The sequence below is a fragment of the Mustela nigripes genome, chromosome 10 (assembly GCF_022355385.1).
Source record: "Mustela nigripes isolate SB6536 chromosome 10, MUSNIG.SB6536, whole genome shotgun sequence".
In the NCBI taxonomy this organism is placed as follows: domain Eukaryota; kingdom Metazoa; phylum Chordata; class Mammalia; order Carnivora; family Mustelidae; genus Mustela; species Mustela nigripes.
The window spans coordinates 52,246,592-52,273,306 of NC_081566.1; the positions used below are offsets into that span (position 1 = coordinate 52,246,592).

The 26,715-nt window shown below is 37.2% G+C and overlaps 1 protein-coding gene across 1 annotated transcript in view; it reads right to left on the reverse strand.

Moving 5' to 3' along the window:
* Positions 1–26,715, reverse strand: part of USH2A (usherin) — a 673,955-nt gene that overhangs the window by 226,683 nt on the left and 420,557 nt on the right. The window contains exons 38-42 of the mRNA XM_059413329.1: positions 24,707–24,857; positions 23,962–24,104; positions 13,376–14,004; positions 3,466–3,800; positions 2,432–2,554 (exon numbers count right to left, since the gene is read on the reverse strand). Of these exons, the coding sequence (XP_059269312.1) occupies positions 2,432–2,554; positions 3,466–3,800; positions 13,376–14,004; positions 23,962–24,104; positions 24,707–24,857 (1,381 nt within the window). The remainder of the gene's footprint in view (positions 1–2,431; positions 2,555–3,465; positions 3,801–13,375; positions 14,005–23,961; positions 24,105–24,706; positions 24,858–26,715) is intronic.

The following is a 26,715-nucleotide window of genomic DNA, read 5'->3' on the forward strand; positions in this document are numbered from 1 at the left end:
TTTTTTTTTTTTTTTTTTTTTTTTTTTTTTTTTTTTTTTTTACCACAAGCTGCTTACATGGGCCATAGTAGTTATTTGAATAAAAAAGATTTTTATTTATTTATTTATTTATTTTGCTAGTCTTAGCAGGAAAAAAAAAAATCCCTTGGCATTTAGTATTATGAGGCTAGTCAAAATACCACTCAGCGTATTTTGTTAGATGTATACCTCCCTTTTAGAAATAGCTGTCATCCCTATGTTTATGTCACCTTACATTTCAACTTGATTTCTGGGGATTAAACTATATCTCTTTTCTTAGATCTTAGATTTGGACTTCTCATTAAAAATTCTTAGAGGTATCACTAAAATTTCAATAATAAATATTTGGCTTTGGCTCTCTTTTATAACTTTTCATTTCTTCTACAAAGAAACATTAATTTTCTGAGGTTTATTCTCTTTTTCAAACATCTCATGGCTAAACATCTGATTCAGTAATGTTACATAGTCAAGGTCTGTCTCTTTTAGAAATGGTATATTTAAGGCCTTCAGAGTTCACAGATTGTAGAAAGTTACTTTTCTATATGATTGTCCTATGCAGTACTGGTGACCAAGTAGCGAACTGGGATGACAGCAATTAATACAAGGGAGCCTGGGTTGCTCAGTTGGTTAAGCATTTGCCTCTGGCTCAGGTCTTGATCTCAGGGTCCTGGGACTGACCCCCGCTCCACCCTTCCCCCCATGCTCTTTCGCTCTCAAATAAATAAACAAAATCTTAAAAAAAAAAAAAAGCAATTAGTACACACATAGCCATGGGGGTGGTATGTTTTCCTGCACTAGACTGTGAGTGAGGTCTCTGAGTCCAAGGGTTATGCTGAATTCATTTTTGTCTTATCCTAGGGCCTTTCAGCAAGAAGAAATTGCTGAATACATGAATTTCTTCAACTGAAGTGGTAATTATAGAATGGTGTTGGATGAAGTAAATAATTAAAAATAGTGAACAGTCTAGTGGCCATGATAATTTAGGTTGACTTACCCAAAAATGGCAATTTCCTGTGGTTCGCTCTATAGCTTCATCAGATTCATGCTGCCTCCCCACCCCCAGAACCTTACAATATCTGTAAGTTTTTCCCATCACAATCCTTTAAGAAGGATGGAGATTTTCCCTAGTTCCATCCATTCCCCTAAAGAGAATAACAATACAATTAACATTCCTAAGGCACAGAGAAATGAAATAACCCACCCTTTCCTGAGTTAACATATTCATTCATTTAACAACTATTCCTGGGCCCAGGATGTGCAGACAGTAGTCTAGGGACTGAAGGTTCAAAAGTTATGAAAGCAAAGCCCTGCCTCAGGGTGGATCTGAGGACATAATGGGGTGTCCAGACAAGTCCCCAGGTCAGTACATTACTGACTCTAGTGATATGTGAGGGTGTTGTAAGAATACAGAGGGGCAGCTGAGTCAGACCAAGAGTCAGGGCAGGGAAGGCCACTAGGGAACTTCCCAGCCAGCGTGAGACGGATAAGCTGGTCAGACAAAGAGAGAGGGCAGCGGCGGGGAGAAGCTGAGCCGGGAAGTATGGCACATCACAGGCCCTGGAAGTGCGGGGAACGAGGCTGGGCCAAGCCTCGGTGAGGAAGAGGAGGGAGGCAAGGCCAGAGCTGTACACAGTGGTCAGAGTAGAGCCAGTCAGTAGTGAGTCCAGGAAAATAATAAAGCTTATAGGAAAGTTATTGAAAAACACGTCTGAAAAGCATTCATACAACACTCTGTGGGTTTTTATTTTGTTTTCTGGTGATTTGATTACATTGCTTGGACTCATCAAAGCTGAGAAATGATTCAGTTCCGTCCAATCTCTTCATTTTATCGACCAAGTTAAGCCTGGAGAAGTTACATGACTTGCGTGAAGTCCCAGACCCGTTCTCCAGTGCTGGGTGAAACGCACCCAGGTCAGCGGGCTCTCCCACAAGGTGCTCTTCGCTGACATCCTGTTTGCCTGTCTCCTGGTTCCTTTAAACCCTACGTGGAATTCTTTCAAATCTGAGGTGTGCCAACTAAACAATTTTTTGTGGGTTGGATCAGTGACTTGTAACAATTATTTTCCAGAAGTACTAAGCATTTGGTAAGTATCCAGTCATTCTCCCCTCCTCCCCCATTTTATGGATGTTCAGTATTTCCAAATTTCTCTATTAAGTTTTCATGTCTTGCTAGAGCTTAAACATGTACAAGTTTGAATTCAAAAGGCTTATTTTAAGTGTACAGTTAAGATGGCAAACATGAAACATGCTGACTGTTGCAGTTCGATGATTAATGCCACAGATAATCACCGAACATGTTTTATTGCACAACTGATAACATGCGCACACAATGAAGACACAAAGATACTCTGAACTAGTCAACGTGCTCAAGACTAAATGCCAGCGTTTGTTTTTATAGTTTTTGTAATCTCACCTGCTAAGACCCTTATCTTCATAAAACCACTGAGTTCCTGAATAAATATTGTGCCACAGATTTAAATCTTCTGGGGGATTTGATGCAAGTGGTTGCTGGATTTTACGTCTCAGAAGCTCATATCTAAAGCAAAAGACAAGCAGAAACATTGGGATTATCTCAACTAATGTTATTACCAAAACTCAGGTTGTTTCATAGCATGAGTGCCTGGTGTGTGCACATAAACGAAAAGAAAACATCTTAATTTACAATCATGAAGTTTTTTTTTCCCAGATAATCACTGTCTTCTGGCTCAAGTTTCAGGTATTCAATTATTTTGAAACAATCAGCTACATTCACATTTTACTATTATCAGTAAGAATGATAACATTTTAGATTTCTTCTATTTCAGATTTGCCAAAACATTATCACCAGTTTCACACAAAGTGGAAATACAAAATGCTTATAAAGTTAATGGTTTTCTAAGACATCAACCCATCACTGCTTTATAAATAATGATAATATTATCAACTTGCTGCTCTTGGCTGAGTGTCAAGTTGAGGTTGTTAAAAAGCTATTTCAGAATCACACACGTTTCTTTCATCTTATCTATGTCCCTGACCACATTCTTTACAAGTTTCCAGATAATAATACCCTGCCAGAGAATTATTGTGTTAGCTTCAGAATTTTGAGGCATTTTTGTGTAAATGTATCATTCAGAACAGGCATAGAGTTTGTCTAACATATAATAAAAACATATTCTGAAAATCAAGAGAAGGATTACATAAAAAATTGCTAGGGAGCAGTGATTGTTGTTTGAAGGGGTTTTAGAGCTTCACAAAATTATATTTCTATCTCGAACTTCTATGGTTCCATATAAGTCGAGATACACAATATGAAATTGTATTTGAGTTATGAGTGGGGGTATCCAATTAGGAATTAGTTCTACATTCATACGGGAGTAAAAGCCTCCCTCCCTTCCTTCTTTCTTTCCTTCCTTCCTTCCTGGAGATAAGACCATAGCAAAATCCAAATGCACAGTCACTTTCTCTTACCTCAAATTGGGTCCGTTTGGTCTGGATGGTGGCTGCCACGAAATTCCAACATATGACTCACTTAGTGGAACCACCAACAATGGGTTAATGCCCTGAGGTAGGGTTGGGTGGGTGGTAACATGGGTAGGTAAACTCTCTGTGCACCCTCCTAGGTACCCGTAACCTCCTGAGCAAGCCACAATGGTGACTGAGTAATTAGTGAAAGGAATCAGATGAGTAATTACTTGACTTAACACTGAGGGAGTCACATTGGTTATTGTGATACGAGGATCCGGCATGCGGATCTCATAGCTAAGCAGGTCTCCATTCTGCATGAGTGGGGGTTTCCAAGTGACCTGAAATAAAAGATAAATTTAGAATCAGTGTGACAACACAGGAACCGAGCAAGTGAAGTTCACAAGACCTAGAATTTTGCCGTGCCTTGTTTTCACTTTAGCCACTTTCTAAATGCCTCCTTTCGACTTAGTCTTTTGCACTAGACAGTAATGAGAGGTTTGGGATCAATTAGCAGTACACCAGGAACTAAATGAAATGCTGTTTCCTGGGTTTGGCTTTTCATCGTGATACTTTCTAGGACTGTCAGACTAATACACACCTTAGTGATTCATCTCCACTGTGGGTGTGCTAAAGGACACAGAGCACACACATGGAGGAAATTCACACATCCGCAGGCATCAATGGGGCAGCGGCAGGATTTGACAGTTTTCTTGTTTATAACTCAATTAAATGAAACATCAGAACTCCCCGCTTTGCATTATTGGTATGTACTCTAAATATGTCACTCCTTTTTTTTTTGGATGGTGATGGTGGAGGAATCAGACTTTGCATTTTCTGAGGATACACAATTGAGTTTCTGAATCTCACACGTGCATCAAGTAGAAAGTAAAGCAATAGCAAATTCTAGTCTCAGATATACGAGATAAGCCTTGAAAAAGGCAAGCAAAGGATGATCCTGTTTAACTAACAGATGGGCCTGAGCATGGGCCAGAAAAAAAGAAACATTTTGTAATGAAATATTACAATGTTTAATATTCCTTTTTTTTTTTTTGGCTAAATTTTTTAAGGCTATAGTGGTAATACACATGCTTTGGGGGTAAAAGAACCCTAGAAAAATGTATATAGGCCATTAAAAAAATAATTTTTTTACATACTATTTTGGTTTCTCTCTTACCATTGTCTTGCAACGTCCCTTAAAATTTGGAGTATATATTTCATCTCCTAAATAGCCTGTAAGCTTCTGGATGGCAGGGCCCAAATTGTATGCCCATTTAATGCCATGCACACGGAGACAGAATTCAGTAAGTAACTGTACTCACAGCTGATTAGATTATATGTTTTCCCTGAGCATAGTTATTGTAAAAATTTAAAAGACATATTTCCAGAGTAAATATATATTGATAACCACATTTGTAACTCTACACAAAATCAAAGTCAGAAAAAAGTAACAAAAATTAGGATAGAGAAGGACTGACCAACATTTTCTATCTTAAATCAAAGGGAAAAGAGTTTCTTCCAGAAGGATTATCACCTAGGATTTTGAGAGGGCATTCTTACTAATAAGTGGCAACAAAATGGGCTCCCCCCACATGTCAGTTGTCTAGTTGCTTGATGACTGTGTCCTAATTTATAATTAGCAATGACCCAGTATCTATTCAGATTTTACTACATGGCTTGCAATTGTTAATTTTAAAAACTCCTTGGAGTGGACCACACTGTCCTAGGGCGAAAAGAAGGTTTAAATGTGTTCCTTATGAGCATAGCAGATGTGTCTGCATGTAGGGAAGATCAAAGAAACCTAAAGAGCAAAGGTTGTAGAAAAGATACAGGATTCTATTTGTTTTGGAGGTACAATGCTCAGTGGACACACACCAAAAAAGGAGTCAAGGTCAAACTCAGGGCTTCTTGATACTTGTCACGTACATGAAAAATGGAAGGGTTATGATAGCTAAATTCAACCCTACTGATACGTGGAATACCACTTCTTTGCCTTTCAAGCCAGAACATTCCGAGTTCAGGTCAAGGTCTGGCAGCACTTGAAAGAATTAAAACTTAGGAGACAGTCTGTGCAGTTGAGCTAATAGTAAATTGATTTGGAACTTGGTATTGAGGCTGAGAAAAACCATTCATAACATAAAACTTGAAGGGTGCTTGGGTGGCTCACTCGATTAAGCATCTGCCTTCAGCTCAGGTCATGATTCCAGAGTCCTGGGAGCAAGTCCTGTGGGGGGCTTCTTGCTCAATGGGGACTCTGCCTCTCCCTCTCTCTCTCTGACCCTCACCCCACTCATGCTCATGCTTTCTCTCTCAAATTAAATAAAATCTTTAAAATAAAGAAATATATCTTGGATAAGATATCCAGAAGAGGTTAAGAGATTGGATGTAATGACACTGGAGACAGTCATTTGATCTTTGGGAAAAAAAAAAAAAAAACTAATTTTCTCTACTATAAATGTTTACAACTAGAAATGAGCTATTTTTCTCATTTAAAAAGTTAGACTTAGAAAGAAAATGTCTTTTTGACAGTACTGAATTGGAAGACATGAATCTACTTCTACAGAAATTTTTTGAAGGACTTTTACGTGGAGAAGGCCATTGTCCTTATGGTCAATAAGCTAACAGAAGTGGCATCTAATTGGATTACCTTCTTGAAAATATCCTGCAGCCATTATTAAAAATAAATGTGTCTAAGATTTTTAAGGAGCCAGCTAGCTAAATATTGTATTCTATTCTTTCCTAGGCTTAAGAGCATATTTACCATAGTATGGCCAAAATGTATGAGATTAACACTTTGTTTAACTTCCCAAGGTTTTTTATATATACATGGGCCACAGGAAGGATTATGGAGTATTGCCGAATCCCCGAAAACTAGCACCAAAGAATCTCTTCCTGACCTGAATAAGCGAGAGATAGATGTTCTCTAAAACAGTAATTTTACACTGAAATCTATTATATAGAATTATAGTTATTGGCTAGAAATAAAATGCTTATTTCAGAGCTCTCTTGCCTACCATAACTATTTTTTAGTTGAGTGCTTCTTAGATTTTCAGTTTTCTTTTAAGTTATTATTTTTTGGAAGACTTCATGTCTTCATGTAATTGCATAACTCTAAGACTACTTAATCAATACAACATATAGATATACAAGGACCAACAGCATGGAATACTTGACTCCATAGAGCAATTTCTCTTAACAACGGACTCCCTGGCGAAGCTTCTCCCACGGAATAAATTGTACAATAAATATTTGTTGAAATAAAATTCAATGTTCTCTTTCAAAATGTCATCCTTTTCTTTTAAAATTGCTAACATTACTTTCTCATTTCAGATAGTAGATTTGCATCTTGAAACTAGAGAAAGAGTATATGTAATATAGTATTTATATATTTATAATAAATGTAGATGTAGATATAGGTCTATAGTTGATTGTGGCCTTTCACCTCTACCTTCTTCCATCCCTCTCCATTGCCAGCTACCCTCTTAAAAGGATAACGTAATATTTGGGGATATATTCTCCCATACTTTCTGGTATGCTCATATAACCAAAGCAAATATACCCACACATATATAAGCTTTCTCTTTTTAAAAAATGTTTTGCAAGATATGTTTATTCTACACCTGTTAATCTGCAACTTCTTTTTTACACTTAACATTAGAGGATAGACTCATTCTTTTTCTGTTACATAATATTCCTTTCATGACTGAAAACAAATTATCCAGTTTTTATCCTATTGACATTTCCTTACTGCTAAAAACAATATTTGAAAATATATGCATATATGGTTGTATTCGTTTTTTATTGGATAGATTAGCAAGAATTGCTATGCCAGAAGGTATATTATGTTTAATTTTAATCATTACTGAGGGATTACTTTCTAAAAGGTTGAGGCAATTCACTTTATCACAGACAATGAGTTTCCATGATCTGTTTCTTCACAAACTATTAAAATTACCACTCCTTTCAGTTTTTGCTTGTTTATTACTTTATTATTTCTTAATTATTACTTATTTCTCTAATTAGTTTGCATTCTCTTGACTTTTTTGGCAAGGTATAAATATTTCCAAATATTATTGACCCTTTGATATCTCCCCTCTAAATTATCCATATTTTGCACATTATTTTCTATTGAATTACCTTTTTATCTTAAATTATTAGAAGTTCTTTGTATATTATGTGGAAATAACCTATTTTTCTATAATGTGTGTTACAGCTGTATTTTACCAAACTGTCTCTTAGAGTTTAACGTTTGTTTTGTTTTGTTTTTTGAGGAAGTTATATGGCCAGCAAGAAACAATCAAATTATTTTCTAGCTATATATAATTATTTTTCTTTTTAAAAAATCTTTTCTTTTTCTTTAATTTGATTTAACTTATTTATTAGAGAGAGTGCACGAGCAGGGTGGGGAGGGGCAGAGGGAGAGAGAGGAGCAGGCTCCCCTTCGAACAGGGAGCCCAACCAACATGGAGCTCTAATCCCAGAACCCCAGGATCATGGGGTGCCTGGGTGGCTCAGTGGGTTAAGCCTCTGCCTTTGGCTCAGGTCATGCTCCCAGGGTCCTGGGATGGAGCCCCGCATTGGGCTCTCTGCTCAGCAGGGAGCCTGCTTCCTTCTCTCTCTGCTGCCTCTCTGACTACTTTGATCTCTGGCTGTCAAATAAATAAATAAAAATCTTTAAAAAAAAAAGAACCCCAGGATCATTACATGAGCTGAAGACAGACCCTTCAGCTAGGTGCCCCTAGCTTTTCTTTTAAGTCATAGTTTCTGGTTTTTGTTTTGTTTTGTTTTTCTTTGGAAAGATCTGTCTAATCTTTAAATTATATATAATTCTTTTTCTAAGCTTTCTATTTTTTCACATTAAAATTTTAATTTATTGGAATTTAGTTAGGATATAATAGAAAGATCTTTTTTTCTTACACATGGACTGTCAGGCCAGTACTATTTTTTTAAAAAAACCATTATTTCCCACTGAAATAAAATGTTGCTTCTATAATAAGTTAAGTTCTCATGTATACTTGTATCTGTATCTAACCTCTAGTCTGCTCAAGTGATCATTTGTCTGTTGTTATGCTAATACCATACCATGTCATGATTCAGTGGCTTTATGATAAGTTGAAATACTGAAGATGTCACCTTGGCATTTTTTTTTTCACAATTTTCTGGACTAGTTTGACCATTTAGCCTTTTTTATATAATTTAAAATCATTTTATCCAGTTTGAAACAAAACATTATTGTCAGTCTCATTTGATTGATGTTAGGTGTATATGTCAACCTTGGAAGGTTTAATTTACTGTGGAATTAAGTCCTGTCATCCAGGAAGACAGCATAGTCTCCTTCTGTTGCAGTGTAAAGAAGCTGAGAACAGCATGGGCTCTTAGAACCACCATATTGCTTTGGGGTGAATTCTAGCTCTTCTCCATATGTAATCTTAGGTAGGTTACTTCTATTCTTTTTTTTTTTTTTTTAAGATTTTATTTATTTATTTTACAGAGAGAGAGAGATCACAAGTAGGCAGAGAGGCAGGCAGAGGGAGAGGAGGGAGCAGGTGCTCTGCTGAGCAGAGAGCCCGACGAGGGTCTCGATCCCAGGACCCTGAGATCATGACCTGAGCTGAAGGCCGAAGCTTAACCCACTGAGCCACCCAGGTGCTCTGGTTACTTCTATTCTTAATTCCCAGTATTCCTGCCTATGAAATGGGGATAGTAATAAGTACCTCTTTGCTAGAGCTGGATTAAGTATTGAATGAGAGCAATTCCTAGAATTTAATATGAACTTGGTAAATAGTAGTCATCATTGCTATTTTATTTTCTTCCATAAGATGCTATAAATATATATAAATAATATATATTATCATTTGATTTAAGCAGACATCAACGACAGGTCCACCTTCGTGAACGGGTGATAATGGTGATTAGGACAACTCTTTTTACTCTGGGTTATTATCAGATTTGTAAATGAGCAACACTAAGAGTATACACCCTAGTAACAATGCATGGACAGAATCTGTGGACACTGCTACTCCTTGTAGCCCAAGATCACAGTGGGTGTCTTTAGCAGTCTGAGCGGAGTGAAAGCTCTGACACTTGAAGACTGAGAACTGCAGACCTATTATCTTTCATTCTGCTTTAGCTGTGGAAGGTGGGGCTGTGCTTGAGTTATCACCATCGAAGTTTTTTTTTGCCACATCACAGTTACACAACATAACTGCATGTTTTATTTTCTAACTAGTCCTCAATTACACTCAAGACCATCAAAAAAACCCCAAAAAACAAAAACCCCAAATCTTGCCATTTGCAATGACATGGAAGGAACTAGAGGGTATTATGCTAAGCGAAATAAGTCAATCAGAGAAAGACAATTATCATATGATCTCACCGACATGAGGAATTTGAGAAACAAAGCAGAGGATCATAGGGGAAGGGAGGGAAAAATGAAACAAGATGAAACCAGAGAGGGAGACAAACCATAAAAGACTCTTAATCTTGGAAATAAACTGAGGGTTGCTGAAGGGAAGAGGGGGTGGAAGCTATGGGGTGGCTGGGTGATGGACATTGGGGAGGGTATGTGCTATGGTAAGGAAAAACAAATAAATAAATGAAAAAAATTAAAAACAAAACAAAACAAAAAGACTTCAGTCTTTAGCAACCTCTAAACCTTTATAAGCAACCTTGTAAATCTTGCACTTTTATAAAGTGAACAGTTGAGTCTTAAACACCAGCAATCTTAGAAATTGACTTTTTTTTCTTTTTTAAAGATTTTATTTATTTATCTGACAGACAGAGATCACAAGTAGGCAGAGAGGCAGACAGAGAGAGAAGGAAGCAGGCTCCCCGCTGAGCAAAGAGCCCTATGCGGGGTCGATCCCAGGACCCTGGGATCAGGATCTGAGCCGAAGGCAGAGGCTTAACCCACTGAGCCACCCAGGCGCCCCCTAAAAATCGACTTTATCTTAATCTGATTTTACATTGAATTTTTGCTAGAAATGGCTGCTAAATCTTTTAAGTCCTTTTTCTATTGCATCTATTGATAAAAAAATTATATGAGCTTTCTCTGTTGATCAGTTGACTTAGGAAGTATGACAGATGTCATGACATTAAACCATCCTTACATTTTTGGAGTCTCCTGGCATGTCATTCTTTTAATATACTCCTTGATTCAATTTCCTAATATTTTATTGAAAAGTTCTGAATCTATATTCATATATGAAATTAGTCTATAGTTTTACCAAACTATCTTTTTTCAAGTTTTAGCAGAGTACTTTTGCCAACTTTAGAAAATGCAATGAATTTTCTTACATGATTAAATACCAAATAAACCTGCATGGTTTTTACTTTTTCAGATAACCTCTCTGACATCATATATTATTTATTTTCTTTATAATCAAATAATCAAAAACAGAATTAAGAATATGACTTTGATATACAGCTTAAAGCTCAAATGTATGCCAAGTCCCTTCTTAAAGCTCAAATGTATGCCAAGTCCTATCACCTTTTTGCACTTATTATCATGTTATTTGTTTTCTATTTGACCTAAGTAAGTATATGGAGTTTTCCCTGCATTCCTTGTTAGATCACGACATCTTACAGGCAGGATGGGGTGACGGTGAACAGAACATATGGCCCAATATAGAACGAACTAGGGAGAAATACCAGGCCAGTCCTGTTCTCCCCCATCCTGTTGGCTGGTATTCTTTATTCCTCTTACACTGATTTTTTTTTTTTTCTACCAAGTCCTTGTAACTTCTGGGCATATTATATATTTATTCGTATATATTTATTTATACTCTGTCTAAAATGTAAGTTCCATGAAAGTAAGGATTCTGTTTTGGTCTCTGGTGTATCCTCAGTGCTTAAAGAGGCACTCATGAAGGTATGTCCCTGCTCAATAAATGTCAGCAGAACTGAAGTTACTATTGTTGTTGTTAATATTAGTGACGATTTCCTTCATCCTAATACTCAGAATGACTCTATGTGGTAAATGTCGAATCAATTTCTTAACTGGTGCATTAATGACAAGTATGGTCATTAATATTTCATGTATACACAATTTTAACTTTTAGATCTTGTGTTTTACAGAGAGAAATCACTCTACTGCAGTCACATGCTTTTGTGTGTCAGGTAAGCTGTATCACTGGAAGATGCAGTTTAGCAATCTTAACATCTTTCTGAACATAATGTGAGCCAATTATACTGAAGCACAAATACGTCGCTTTAATATTTAAATATGTATTAGCCTAAACTAGATTCAGTTGAATATTCCTGAAGAGTCTCTTCGTTGATAACTTCTTCTTTTCTAGATATAAATAAAATGAGAATTAATTAATGATTTAAAATTATGATTAAAAAAAAAGACTTTTGTTAATGTATCATGGCCATATATTTCAAGTACCTTCTTAGAGATCTGCGATTCCTGACCTGGTAGGTGAGAGCCTGGGACTTTGAGTTCCCTAGCCAAGCTAATCTAAACTTTAGTCAAGCAAGCCGACAAGCCATGTACATTGTTTCATCCTGGGATGAGGTTACAAAATCAAAAGTGGGAATTTAAAAAAAGAAGAAGAAAAAGGAAGGCCACTTGTTTTGGGTACTTTTGATCATTATTTATATATGCCGAATTAAGTAGCATTGTGCATGGAGATATTACTCTTCTGAAAATATTTGTTCTTTTTTTCAGATCTGACTAGTTATTAAATTTTTGTCCTAGAGAATCCAGAAAAATGTCCAGTACATATGTAGCTTTGCCTTTGCGAAGGGACAGTGCTTAAGTCGCATTGTATCGATTGGTATTGCTACTGAAGTTTTTTAAGATTCCCTCAGGATTAAAACAAAAAGTTATTTCTGAAATGATTAATGACTCTAGGTTTGTTTGGGATTTTGTTTGGTTTGGTTTGGTTTTTCTTTTGAGTGAAGAGCGATTCTTAAGATTGCCCAATCTGTCAAATAAACATTATATGCCATATACTTCAAATTAATGTCCTTTTAGTGGGTGCTCAACAGAATTTGATATACTTTTGATATTTCTATCAAAAAGGTGTGTTGCTTTGCTAGTCTCTCACTGAAACTAAAAAAGGCTTTTAAAAATAGCTCTTAGTTTACAGGTCAAATTAAATTTCTTCAATAATCTACACTGTTTAGTAACATCTAGTGTTTGCTTTTGTGGGGGAGAGAGAACACACAACATAGATCCAAGTAATAATTTCAACAGATGAACTTTGCTGTTATGCAAATATCCTTTGTTTTGTGCTCTGGTGAGCAAGCTACTGTACCAATACTTTTGGCAGTAGTACAAGACTGAATCCATGGAAGCATGTGTGTATTTACACAAAAGAGGCTTCTAAGCTACAAAACTCCCTCCTGTTTGGTTACACTAATTTCCCTTGAATGAAGTTTGTATGCAAGCCAAAACAATGGTAGTTATCCTGTCCTCAAGAGTTCATTCCCAGTAGAATGAAGTGAATAATTGAACACTTTCTAGATAGCCCAGTAATATGCTATTTTTATTTCTTTCCCCATCGTTTTGATTCTTTGATCATTAAAAAAAATCAGAATATTGGTAATTGGAACTTTTGTTAGTATGCTAATCTATTCGTCTGCATTTTCCCATCTCTTCTCATTTTCTGATCTATTTAAATCTGACGTGGTGGTTAAGCTAAGCATCCCATTGTGGCATTCAAAGTATTTCAGGTGTGTGAGGCAAATGGAAGCATCTCAACAATATAATTAAGGGGATACAGGGAGAAATGAAAAACTGACATCAAATTCAAGATAGTTTGGGCCAAAGGCCAAAACCCAGTTTCTCCAGCGAATGCCTAAAACAACAAATGTGTGCCTTTTGTCAGTAGATGGCTCTGTTCAACACAGAGTCAATCCAGGGTAAATTCCAAAGTCTGCAAAGGAGAAAGAACACTCAGTTTCTTACCTCGGCTGAATCAGGTCCTAGCACACGCACCACGGGTGGCTGTACTCCAGCAGGTCGTGAGGGTCTCGTGGTCACTTCTACCCAAGCACTGCTATTTGTACCTCCATTAACAGTGCTCATTACTACCCTGTATTCATATTTTGTCCATGGTCTAAGAGCAGAAGTCTTGTCAATATACCTCATGGAATGACTTCTTGGGAGAGTTACTAGGGTAGTAACTTCTTCCTCCCCTTGGACTCTTCTGTCAATTGTGAAGTTCTCCACCAAGCCATTGGGGTGCTTGGGAGGATGCCAAGATATAATCACAGATGTTGGGGTATCAGAGAACAGCTCTGGACTTGGGATATCTTCCGGTGCATCTGGGAGTGTCCATACAGTCTGGGACTCTGGAGAGAGGGAACAACCTTTCATAGTACAGGCTTCTACCTGGAACTTATAGGCAGTATATGGGCGCAAATCGATCACTGTCCAATTAGTGATATTTCCAGAAGTTTTCAGGGAGAGGTGGCCATGTTGGTAAATGTTAAAATGGGTAATGACCCCATTGCACTTTAAAGGATGCTGCCAGGTGACCAACATCATTCTTGACTTCACATCCAGAAGAATTGGAGGGTCCATAGGTCCAGGTTCTATGAAGTGGCATAAATACAAAAAATGATTATCTCTTGCAAACTTCCCCCATCTCTTCAAAATAAAACTAAAATGAATGATAACTCTTCTGTAAAAGTATGAAATTGGACACTTGGCAAAGGCCAATTAGAAAGTAAATAGATGTCATAGAGGACAGTAGAGACAAAGACTGTGACTGCTTTGTTCTTAAATGTGCGAGAAGGACTTGTTGAATATTATGGAGCTCAACTGTCATTTTTCCTTTCTAAGAGAATTTCATCAAATTCATTTGTCTTTCTTAAGCTAATGATTAAACATATGAAGCAGACTTTTCTGCACTAAAGGTATTAAAAGGGAACGATATCAGAGGGCTGCCGTAACCAAAGTTCCATTTTTCTAGAGCCCCAGTAACTAATTATAATCAATAACACTATCATAACAAACCTGCATATTTTACAGCCCAGTAAAATCCTTCAGCATCTCTCATTATATATTCCATATTATACCTAGTTCTGTTTATCATTCTAATCCATGTTTTGCAATTTATCTACTCCCTGTTAATATTATAGGTGATTTTTTACTGTGACTGTGACAGAAGCTGCCGATTTAGCTCTTTCACCTACTGATAAATAAACAATGCACAGATCTGACCTTTAGGTTAACAGGTTTTATGCTTGCTCCACTCAGCACTCTAACTGATTCAATTATCATAAAGGTTCAGGAGGCTCCATGAATACTGAAAAAGGCCCACCATATGCCTGCTTAGGTGTTGTGGAACAGCAAATATTCTGCAGCCCTCCAGAGAAATTCCTTAATTGTAAATAATTTCACCATGCGACACAATCAAGTCACCTTGAATGCAAACCCCTCAGCCTGTGGAGGCAAAGTGTTATTTAAGCTTTACTGGGCTGCGTTAAATTCTGCAATTTGAAGGGCTGTTAAGTTTTTCAATTGAAATTTCATTTAAAATGCAGGTGCTTTTTATTATATGGAGGCTTTACTGCTCTCTAGGTACAAGCAAGAACATGGTGCAATAACACAAATCTGGCTCAATCACTGATCAGTAACAGCTGTAATTCCAGAACATTTAGCATTCTTATAAACCACAGCCTGAAATCTATAAATTGCTACAACAGATCAAGAAAATACTATATCCCCCTTTTCTGCCCACAGCAATTTTGACATTTATGAGATTTTTCTGTGAACATTAGATTTTATTGAAAATCTTTAAAGAAGATATACTTGGATTTAGTAATTGTTTAAAACAGCGTTGATTACGTGAGTGTGTGTGTGTGTGTGTGTGTGTGTGAATCAGTGTTACACCCCAGGTTTAAATTTTAAATGCAACCGCTGCTTCTTAAAGCCAGTGATTACAATAATAGCTGGGTTATGTGGGCACGAATACGAGCCCACTGTCACAAAACACGACCCACATTTGTCACAACCGGACTGATGGTCGAATCTTAATTACTTTTTGAGAGGGAAGATGTTATAGTGCGCTCACCCTGAAATCAAGCCATTCCTGACAATCTGGTAATGCATCTGATTTGAAGGAGAAAAATCCTAAAAGTACAGTGATTTTGATAAGAATCATATTTTCCACGTTAGTCTACTGTTAGCTTTCATTTTAAAGCTTTCTTAAAGCCACTGTGACATTTCTTTTATTCTCTGAATAGATAGTAGTGGCCGCAATTAATATATCACTGTAAGGATACAGAATCTTGCTTATTTACACTCATCATCCAGATTTGGCTTTTCCTAAAGAAAGGTAAGTGTGGGTCTTACAAGATGCCAGTGTCATTTTGGAGAACCGGATCCTCTGACATTGGGGTCCCTAAAATCAAAGAAGGGGATTCTAGTCTTTATTGCCTTACCCTTCTCACCACTCCTCCTCCGCCCCCCCCCCCAAATAATCTAAATTTAAGAATCAGGAGAGTTTCTATGAGGGTTTCTAGCAGAGTCTTGCTTAGTTAATTATTAGTTAATTCCTCATTTGTGCACTCTTAAATTGTGAGCTTCTTCAGAGAAAAGAAAACAACGACACAGTTTGCTTCCTCTTAGGATGGGGATACACCTTTTTTTCCTCCTGAATCTGATGGTAGTTTTATAGGTGAAACATCTACGGTCGCGAGATGAACTAGCACTTCAAACTCTCCCAGAACACAGGCTTTCCTTAAAGATGATCTCTTATCTTGGGAAAGATGAAATGTTCAATTTCAATTTCGTGCCCCGCCCCTGCCCCTTAAAAGCCAGCATACATTTTATTAGCTTCCCGCTCTGGCTGAGTTGGCTCCCTGCTCTTGTTGCAAGAAGGGTCCTTAAACTTGTGTGACTCAGTAGAGAAAGCTGAAAGGAGCTTAATTAGCTCCTTTGGCCAGGGAAGTGTTAACACCTGACTCCTGGCACTCTTTCAATTTAATGCTTTAAAATGATAAGCCGAATCATCTAATTCTATATACAAATCAACTGGCATGCTCCTGCATGGTGGAAAGGGTCACCACAATTATGTAAAACATGAGTAATAACTATAATTGGGGTAGTTTGCTAATACAATAAAAAGCTCTGAACATGAGAAAAGTTACGCTCACAGTGGTAGCTATCACTTTCTAAAGTAAGAATTCATGGATGAAATGACATGAAAAAGATGGTTATAAAATTTTAATGGAATGATAAAAGGCAAAAGTCAGCCTCTCAGCTGAATTCTTAAAATCCCTATATATCACAATCAGCTCCTTAACTGTAAAATCAATGTGGAGTATAACATGTTGTCAATGCGGCTGTCACTGGAGGGGAGCCTGGGACGTATGACAGCCACACAGCTCAACTGGCCAGTGATGAAAATACAACTGTACAGCCCTCTCCGTGGGTGTAATTGTTTAGAGAACTCCCTCCCGGAGCGGGCAACGGGAGTGTCCTTCCTGTGGAGATCCCTGATTCCTATTTCAGGCCATTTCATTACAGCATTAATAACAGAAAGTAGTTTCATTTTGGCAAATGAAATTATCTTTTATGGGGAGCTATTTTGCTCACCAGCTTCAAAAGTTCAGCCCCGGCCTGAAACAGAGTAACGCAATCGTTAGCGGAGGGGTCTGCTTATTTATTTTCATCCTGTGCGTCTCAGGATGGGTGTATGTGCACACGCACGTGCGTGTGTATGTGAGTGCAGGGAGAATAAATAGTTCGAATGACTTCCACTTGGGACACAGATAGAACTTCTAGTGGTCCGCTCAGGTATTCAACACTTGTTCGCTATTAGAATTACCATGACTGCTCAGTTTTCCTGTTATGTTCTCATTATTGCCCTAAAGCAACTTTTTACTGTTCTAATTAAAAACTCAGTTTAAAAGCTCTGTTCAGTAATATTAACTACACACATGAATACCCCCTAAATTTGCCAGTAAATTCAAAATCAAGGTGGCAAATAGATGAGTGTATAATTATATATAGCAATATATTACACACTAATGCTAACGTAGTCTTTCAATACTTGCTACTGATATGTTAGCAGAAGAGGGATAGATTCTATCTTCTCTTTAATCATAAATTATTTTATCAATGTATTATTTATATCTCAACTTCTCCCCCAAAAGGATTTTTGACAGCTCATAAGAAAAGACTTAAATGAAATAGGACCAATAAAATAAAGGTAAAGAAATATTATTCTTGTGATGATGAAGGGGTATGATAGTTGTATCCCAAAACAAATATTAAAACTGGGTGCTCCTTGTTTTGCACAAAAATGAATGTGCAGCTTCTTGACAACTGATAAAACAGGAAATGGACTGTGTAACATGGGCATCACATCGGTATCTAATAAAAGGAGGTTTTGAAGACTGGAAGCTTGTTGAAATTGAAAGGATACTATTTGATAGTCTGCAAGCAGGAAAACCAATATCAGAAACTCTTTTTCTCCATTTCTCCCATGAGAGAACAGAATATAGTTTAGGAAGAATGCTTTGACTTCAAGAACTGGGACATATTTTGTGGTGAATGGCTATGGATTCTTCCTTGAAAGTTCGGGACAGAAAATTAAAAGTGTCGATGTGAGAATTCATGAAAGCAGAGAAAATGTCCTGAAAGAACTGGAAGTTCCAGATTTGGAAGAACAGTACGCCTTACGTGGCCAAAAGAGATCCAAGAGCGCAGGTGGGATACTGAGGCCAGGTGGGTAGAACATTTCATTAATCAATCCATCCTTTCAAAGGAGTTTCTGTTAGTTGCTTTTAGCTTTGGATCTTAGGATATAAAAATAAGAATGTAAAAAAATATATAAATATTTGCTTTTAGTACTTCTGGAAGTATAAGAATTTGGCAGGGGGGAGGGGGTCCATGTATCAGAAAACAAAGTATGTAGTGATATGCATACAGAGCCATTTTGCTCTCTAAATCAGCAGATGAAATAATTTACTTTTCATCATGGATCTTCTGTAATGGACAAAACAAGATACCTATAATCACTGTGTGAAAGGATAAATATGTCAGCATTCAGAAGCTAAAATTTAAAACAATTAGGAAGACTCTTTAGAACAGAGAAAGCAAAATAATTTTCAACATTATTGAAACCTGTAGTTCATATTTCTTCATAAAATAAAATAAAATCTACTGCTATAGATATGCTCCACTCTAATTTTAAAATGTTATTTTTCTCTCACAGAGAACATTTCTTAAGGTGCAGATTGAGCCTTCAAATTCTAAAACACACTAGTGAAAAGATGTGGGCCATGCAATATTAATTTCAAAACTTAAATATTCCTAAGAGCACAACTGTATTTATTAAATGACCCAGAAAATCCTGCTCCAGAATGATCTTGATCAATTAATCCAATTTCATAACACAGTTTTACTTCTCCATGTCACAAGACTAAGAGTATAGGTTTCACGAATAAGAAAAAGTATTTTCCTTCTAGAACTCGCCTCTTATATACACCTCCCTGCTTCATTTTGAAATAGACTTATTTTGGTCTAGGAGACACCTCTCTAATTAGAACATTCATTATCCCAGTCAAGACAGACAATGTTGAATGAAAGGGAAAGCCAGAGGCTGCCTCTGACCAAGGGAGAGAATGAGGAATATTTTGGAGATTTCCTTCTCACATTTGCCTCTCCTCTTCATCTGCCTTATCTCAGACTGAGGCTGAAACCACTGGTAGAACAACCTGCAAGCCACCCCCCAGGTCTCCTGTGTCCACGGACAACCCAACAACAATTGCTTCTTCTGCCTTCTTCTGGACCGATTGTGAGGAAATAAATTTGAAATGTGATATTAAATAAAGTGAACTCCAAATATAAGTCATTCCCTATTCCTTCTCCTGGTCTTCTCAGGGAAGGCTTTCCTGACATCCCATGTTGAGGGAAATGCTTGGCCTCTGGGCTTCCTGTCACAGAAGCTTCAGTTCTCTATTCTCTAACTACGGTTTCACTCTATGTCCCTCTTGCTAGATAAAGGCTGCCTCAAGGAAAGAACAGTGTCTACATCAAACGTGTAATTTTGATGTCTCTTTCAGTCCCTGAGACAAGAAAGGTACCCAGATAAAGTCTGAATTTTGGTTGAGTTTTCATGGATTGCTTAAATAAAAGTCTTCTCAATCAATACTTGACCTCACAATTTGGGGGCATCTGCTCTCTATCAGATACTCCACCAGGCCCTGAACACAGAGTCATTCCCCCATACCTGCAGGGGATACATTCCAAGACTCCCAGTGGATGCCTGAAACTGCGGATAGTACCGAACACTTTGCATACTATGTTTTTGCAATACCTACATACCTATGATGGTTTATGAATTATGCACACTAAGAGATTAACAGCCATACGCATAATAAAAGAAAGCAAAATTGCAGATAAGGGGAGACCATGGTACAAAGACAAATGAGACAGAGACTTAGGTCCTGAGAAGTACAATACAAATTAAAATTTGACAGTAGCAGCTGGGAGAGAAGGCTTCATGGAGGAGGTGACATTTGAGCAGAGGCTTAATGAGTGAGCAGATTTTGCCAGACAACAAATGAGGAAGAAATGTGTTCTGTTAGATACAGATGTCAATTAACATTGCAATGTCTCTCCATCTCACTTCAGAAGAATCTCTATCCCTTTGTTACCTGCTGTGAGAACCTCAAATGAGGGGGTCAGGGAAAGAATACTCAAAAATGCTGAAGAAAAAGTAAAGCAGGATCCAGATACAAGAATAGTATCTCTCCTTGCTTCATCCCTTGTTCACGGTACAACTCTAAGTGTGGGAAAAATAACAACAAGGTATAATATATCGAATATGTAAAGTATGTAAAGAATACTTAAAATCCTACTGTATAAATGATAGGATACATTGCTCTATGTTCTAGCATACTCCAGGCAAAACTCACAATCAGTCTGTCAGCAAAATGATGAGCTTATGAAAAGCTGTCTAGGTAAATCTACAGAAAAACTGCTTAGATCCCACAAATTTGATTTAATAATGCCTCTTAGATGAGTGGTTGAAATATAAATACGGAGTCTTTAAGTTCAAATTTAGCAAAATCAAGTTTTTTAAGTCTTTTAAAAATATATGATAACTCAACAGTCTACTCTAGAACCAATTTGAGTTTTTGTTTTGTTTTGGAAGGAGAGAAGTCATTTTTAGAAAACAATGTCATTTTCATCAGGTTCATCTAATTGCCTGTGTACACCACAAATATTTGCTGTTAAAATGACTGAAATAAAAATATTCTATATTTCAATCTTGCTACCTAAAAAAGTTTGAGAAAAACAGGTTATCTGACTTTTGATGGTCTAGGGAATCCACATTTTTAAAGAACAGTGGGTTAACTTGTATTTTCCACAGGGCCGGATTTTAGTCAGCCAAAGTACCCTTCCAGCCAGCTACAATTTCTATATGCATACATTGCACAGGAAACAATTGTGAGCACACAAGAAAACAGGAACAGTAATGTAAGCAGGAATGATTGTTATTTCAGGTTAAAAAAAATCCTGAGATTTCAGTGCTTTGGCAAGGGTCTTCATGTTGCCAATCATACGCATCCAAGTCTAACACAATCTTCATGCATTTTTGAAAACTGCAGATAGGTCAGGTGCTTGAACTGCCAGCAGCATGCAAAAAAACAAAGAACAAAAACAACCCCCCCGCCCCACCACACACACACACACACAAAACAAGAACCAAAAGTTGTTTGTATTTATCTGGTTGCAAATAGTCGAACACTACACTGACCAAGTTGGCTGGAACAAACATCTTTTATTAACACACGTTTAACAGGATTTAAAATATTCATAGGAAATGTGCATTATTATTATTTGGCATCAGCACACTAGATTTTTAAAAATGCATGGAACTGGATATTGGTGGTACTCTGATATAAATGACAAATTATTTGAAAAAAAATCTATTAAGATTCTTCACAACCCTTTTCTCTGTCCATGAGAACTTCTCTTTGCACTCAAAGCAGCATTTGTTTTTCTGTGTACAGTTCTTTTTCTGCCTAGGTATCTCTTTCCGGTTTCAGCCATGTCACAAGCTTGACGAAAATCACAGTCCTGCTATAACACACTAAAAATATTGCTCTTGGTGACCTTTTATGGCACCAGGAAGTTTCGAGAGGCTTTGGCTGACGCAGAAAGGTGCCTATTGATGGTATGAAATTGAAGTGTGGGCATGAGGTGACTTCTCTGTTTTATTCTGTAAGATGATATGTAGAATTTTTACATTAAAAATTGCACTTGGGCAAATGGGCGGTGCTGGTCAGGATCAAGTATGAAGTGCGGTCCTGGCATGGAGCTGTCCTCGTGGCCGGTTTCATAAGCAATGCTTTGAAGCCCTGACAGAAGAAACTGCTTGTGCCCAATGCCAATCATTCACTCTTTATCAACTCAATTGCACATCCCTTCAGACATGGCATCCATCTCCACTGACACCCAAAATATAGAGTGCGTTGCCATTATGTCTCAGGGGTAAGCAAGCACTGGTGACTTAACTTAGTGGGGCAAATGGCCAGCCTTTGGCTCTTTCATAATGTATGTGACTTTGCAGTGTGCACATGAAGCCAAAGAAGAAAGAAGTCATTGGTTTCAGGGAAGGGATTTAAATAAAAATGATGGCTGGGCTTCTTGGGTTAATACTGGCTACACAGCCATGTGTTACCAATTCTTAAACAAGATGAAGGGTTAATACTATTCACTTCAAACCCAGGCTCTACAAATCACAAAGAACACAATGTCTACGTGCATGAAAATTCTAACCATTTAATCTGAAAGACTTGCTTTGTGGTAAGATAAGGCGGGAGAAATTTGTTCACCAAGGAATACTATGCCAATTGGTACTGTGCAATGCTTTATACTTTATTTATACGTCAACTTCCTATCTGTAGGTAGAAGACCATGGCCTCTAGTCAGGAAGAATCAGCACTGAGGAAATCCAACTGCTGTCCTTTCTCTGTGGGAATAGAGATTGTGGGGGCCAAAAAAAGGAGTCCATCTCCCTCCTCTTTCAGTGTGGCACTCTAAGGAGCCACCACCTTTGTAGTGGGCCGAATTTAGTTAACCCTTACTGAGTGCCTCCAAGCATGATCTATCCATGAGGGAGAATTAAAAGTCTATTTTCAGGTTTTTTTTTTTTTTTTTAAATGTTTCCTTAAAAACCTACTTTGAGGATGAGCTCTCTAGTTCCTTAAGTGTGTATACAGTTGGTGACTAAGTGTCAGATTCCCCAGAGTGTGTGTGTGATGTTCTCCCTAAAAGGGATGTAGGTGCCTTGAGTAGTGCACTAATGCTTTCTGGGTCTTGGGTGTCATTTATTGCACTGTGCTGATGATTTACTAAATGGTACCTGAGAGACCAAAAGGACTGGATGTGCCCTTGTAAAGTACCTAACTTGCTCCCAGGCAGTAATTACAAATTGGGAGAAATGTACGAAGTATTATATATTATTGTTCATAATGGCCTTTTAAAAAAATAAAGTTAGCTTTAAGGAGGGTAAATAGTTCTGATTCTATGTCATTTGATGTCATATCGTCATTAAAATAATATAATTAAGGGTATTAGAGAAATAAAAGGATCTATTTAATATACAATTGATATTGTTTCAAATACCATGTCTTCTGATTAATATCTAGCCTTCTGAAAGTCACTCAGGTCCTCATTGGATATAGAGCCAGAATGGCAATTGGCCAACTGAGCCACATCTTCTAAGGAGCCTCTGATTAAAAGACTTGACAAGATTAACCCTAAAAACCTCATTGTTCAAAGATACAGTGTCCTCATTGACTCCGCAGAGCTTGATCTAATTTCAAACTTTTCTTAAAAAAAAAAAATTACATTTCCATATATATGCTTTTATAGAAGCGATCTGTATAATACTAAGTACTATAGCCATGTATTTATTTTCTATATATAACCTAGTAAAAACGCATATATGCAAATATAACTCTTTCACGAAAAACCAGAAAAGTCTCTTGATTGAGTAAGGTAATCCCAATCTATTCTTTGTAATAGTGTAGAATCGTTGTTATCAGATTATACTTCTCTATTCTGAAGTCTGTCTTTCAGGTGTGACTCAAAGTATAATGGACTCTCTTTCCAGGAAAACGTTTAAGGACATACTAAGAATCTTCATGAAGAGAGACCCCTATTTCATGTTCTTCTGCTTGCCAGAATTCCCCCCAAGCAGAGTACCGTGAGTGGAAGATGACAACTTCCCTCTTCCAGGATATCTAGATGTAGCCTGAAGGATAGAACAGGGCCATGTCCTAACTTATTGTGAATTACTTCTTCCTGTAGTAATTTTTCTCCTGAAGTCCTCACCCTCCAAGTTCCCCAACCTACATTTTTCTTAGTTCTGGAGAGTCTTACTACAATTGCCCTAGAAGAGATTACTGTCACTAACTGTCAAGAAAATAGTGGATGCTTATTTCTCGGTTTTGGAAAAACTCAGACATTTAATAGCCCCTAATGTCGACAAGATTTGGCGGTGTATTGTTCAGACCACTTACTGTCCTCTGAGGTCCCGAAGAGAATCCAGGAACTATGTGCACTGCCAAATCCATTGGAGGCAACCAAGCGAAACTCATATTCTGTGTATGGTTGGAGATCTCTCACTTCATAACTTAACGATGCAGAAGGATTGGAAAATAACCTACATAGGAAAGAAATGTTCATTAGGAATTTTTAGATACTCAAAGAAATTAAAAAAATAAAATAAAATCTTGTTGCAAAGAAGTTTCAGAGAACATCAATGTACAGTTAAGTACTATGATTTTCTGCTGTTATAGGAGATCTTTCTTAAAATAAGGAGCCATTTGACTGAGGGTTTATACTATTGCATTTATACGAGATGTAAATTCTAGTAGTATTGAGAAAATTCTAGTCTACGATTAAGACTGATTGCCACGTGGAATCTGTAGACTAAATATTATAATTTTGTATCTATAGCCCAGACAGTACTTTCTTTTTTCAGTTCAGGTGTATGCTTGCTTTATGCAATACATATGCTCATGGGAAGTTAAGGTGGAAGAAATCTTATATTAACACTATATAAATGAAATACAGATATTTTTGCAAAGCAAATAACAATTCCATAGGGTGTTGCTTGTCTTTTGTTTATTGGTACTTTTAAAAGGTGGCCTTTGTTTGTTGCCAATGAGAACTGACCTATTCACAAATTAAGACAAAGTAAGTTATGTCCACATTGTATAATCCAGGTGACAGGGAAGAGGATGGACGAAGTAGGATACTCACTCCAGAAATCCGTGGGTGGAATGGCCAGGCCTCATCTGGAGTTGGTATCTGGGAGAGCCAGGAGCGTTGTTGCGAGCTGGTGTAGACCAGACAACCTGAAGACTGGTTGGAGTGGCAGATGAAAGCCTCGGAGGCAGCACGCCATCTGGAGCTGTCGAAAAACACAGATGAATTAGAGCAGAGAAAACTGTGGAGAACATATGCTGGATGGAATCGAAATGCTCCATATACTGGAAAAACTGTTCCTCAGGATCAACAACAATGTTAAACATGGTCCATTTAATTTAACATTTTCATTCCTGAACTACTGTACTTCCTTATTGTTCATTTCAACACAATTACATTAGTATTTCAATCTTAAAAGCCAGCCCCCAAACAGCAAGACAAATGAATATGCAACACATTCCCACCTGTACTTCTGTTTATCTAATTGAAAATAGGGAGGGAACTTAGTGAACCAAATATTAAAGCACCTTTTTATTTTAACTCTTTGCTAAGCAATCAGTGAGGGAGTCCGGATCTTCCATTTCCCCATCTATATCACCCAGTGTCACTGGATCACACTGCTATTCATGAATACAAATGACTCTTTGTTTTTTTAAGATGATTTATAATAATTGTATTCTCTACAATGATAAACCTATACGATTAACTGAAAATAGCACATTCCAGATTTAATTCTCACCTACAATATAAAAACTAAAGTTTTTTCCTCATGTGATTTATACAGTCCGTTGTCCTTAATTCGAATATGTTGCATGTTGAAGCATATATGTTGCTTTTTCTAGTCTAGTTGAACCTCTGGTCAATTTTTCCTGAATTCAGTCTACCTACTTGATAAAATATATTTGAATAGTTCTATAAGGTCTAAGAGGAATGAGTGAAACTGAAGTCTATTCTTCTTAAAAAAATGACAACATGGTTATTAAATTAATTTTTCCAGCAGCTATAACTTGAATGAAACTATCATAGTAAAATTTGTTCCAAAGCTAGCCTGAAACTCAAAAGAAATTAAGCAAAGCCCTGTGAATTTAGGATAATCACCTAATGTCTTGGAGCCTGTTTCCTATCTTTCAAATGGGGATAGTTTTCTTTGAGAATTGTTGTGAAGATCGGAGATAATGTAAATAAAGGATCTTATTTTGGGTCTTGGTAATTATTAGTTGTTACTATTATTATTATATCAGACTGATCCAAACTTCCCTTAGCATAATTTAAGTGCTTCTATGATGTCAGTTTTTAGGAAAACTCTAATTATTGTAATATATATTTCTAATGGCCAAAGAATATTAGAGGTCATTAGTGGAGAAGGGATCAAAATAATGAAAACAATTATCAGGTTCATTTTCAACTTTTCATACATAGCCTTATGTAGTATATACGTTTTACGTACTTTCCCCTGTAGGAGAACCTGCCTGTGGACTACGAAGCTAATGAATGGCCAGTGATGAGAACGGACGAATTATATTACAGATTTCATCAATCTGTTGTAAGGGTTTTGAGCTCACCAATAACCCACTAATTTATTCAGTAAAAATTTTTTGAGCCTCTGCTTTGTGCAAAGTAGTATTCTTTGTGTGGAGGGATAACAGCATTGAGTCAAACAGAAATGGCCTCTGATCCTGTGGAACTTAGATGTAAACAGAGGGAGCAAGCAGTAGGCCAATGGGTATATAAGATCCTACCAGACAGCTAAGCTCAGGAGGAAAAGAAATCAGGGTAAGGGAGGAGAAAGTGAAAAGAAGTGCAATTTTATTATTACATAACAATTCAGACTGAGCAGGAAAGTCATGGGAAGATCATGTCATTAGGTGACACTGGAGCAGAGACCTCGATGACATGAGAGTGGTGGTCATGAGAGTGTCTGGAAGAAAAGCAATCCAGTCAGGGAGGAAGTAAATGCAAGGACAGCGAGAAGGGGACACATCAGTTGTATTCGAGAACAGTGGAGAGGTCAATGTGGCTGACAGAGGCCATGGAGAGGAAAACGGAAGGAGGTTGAAGGAACA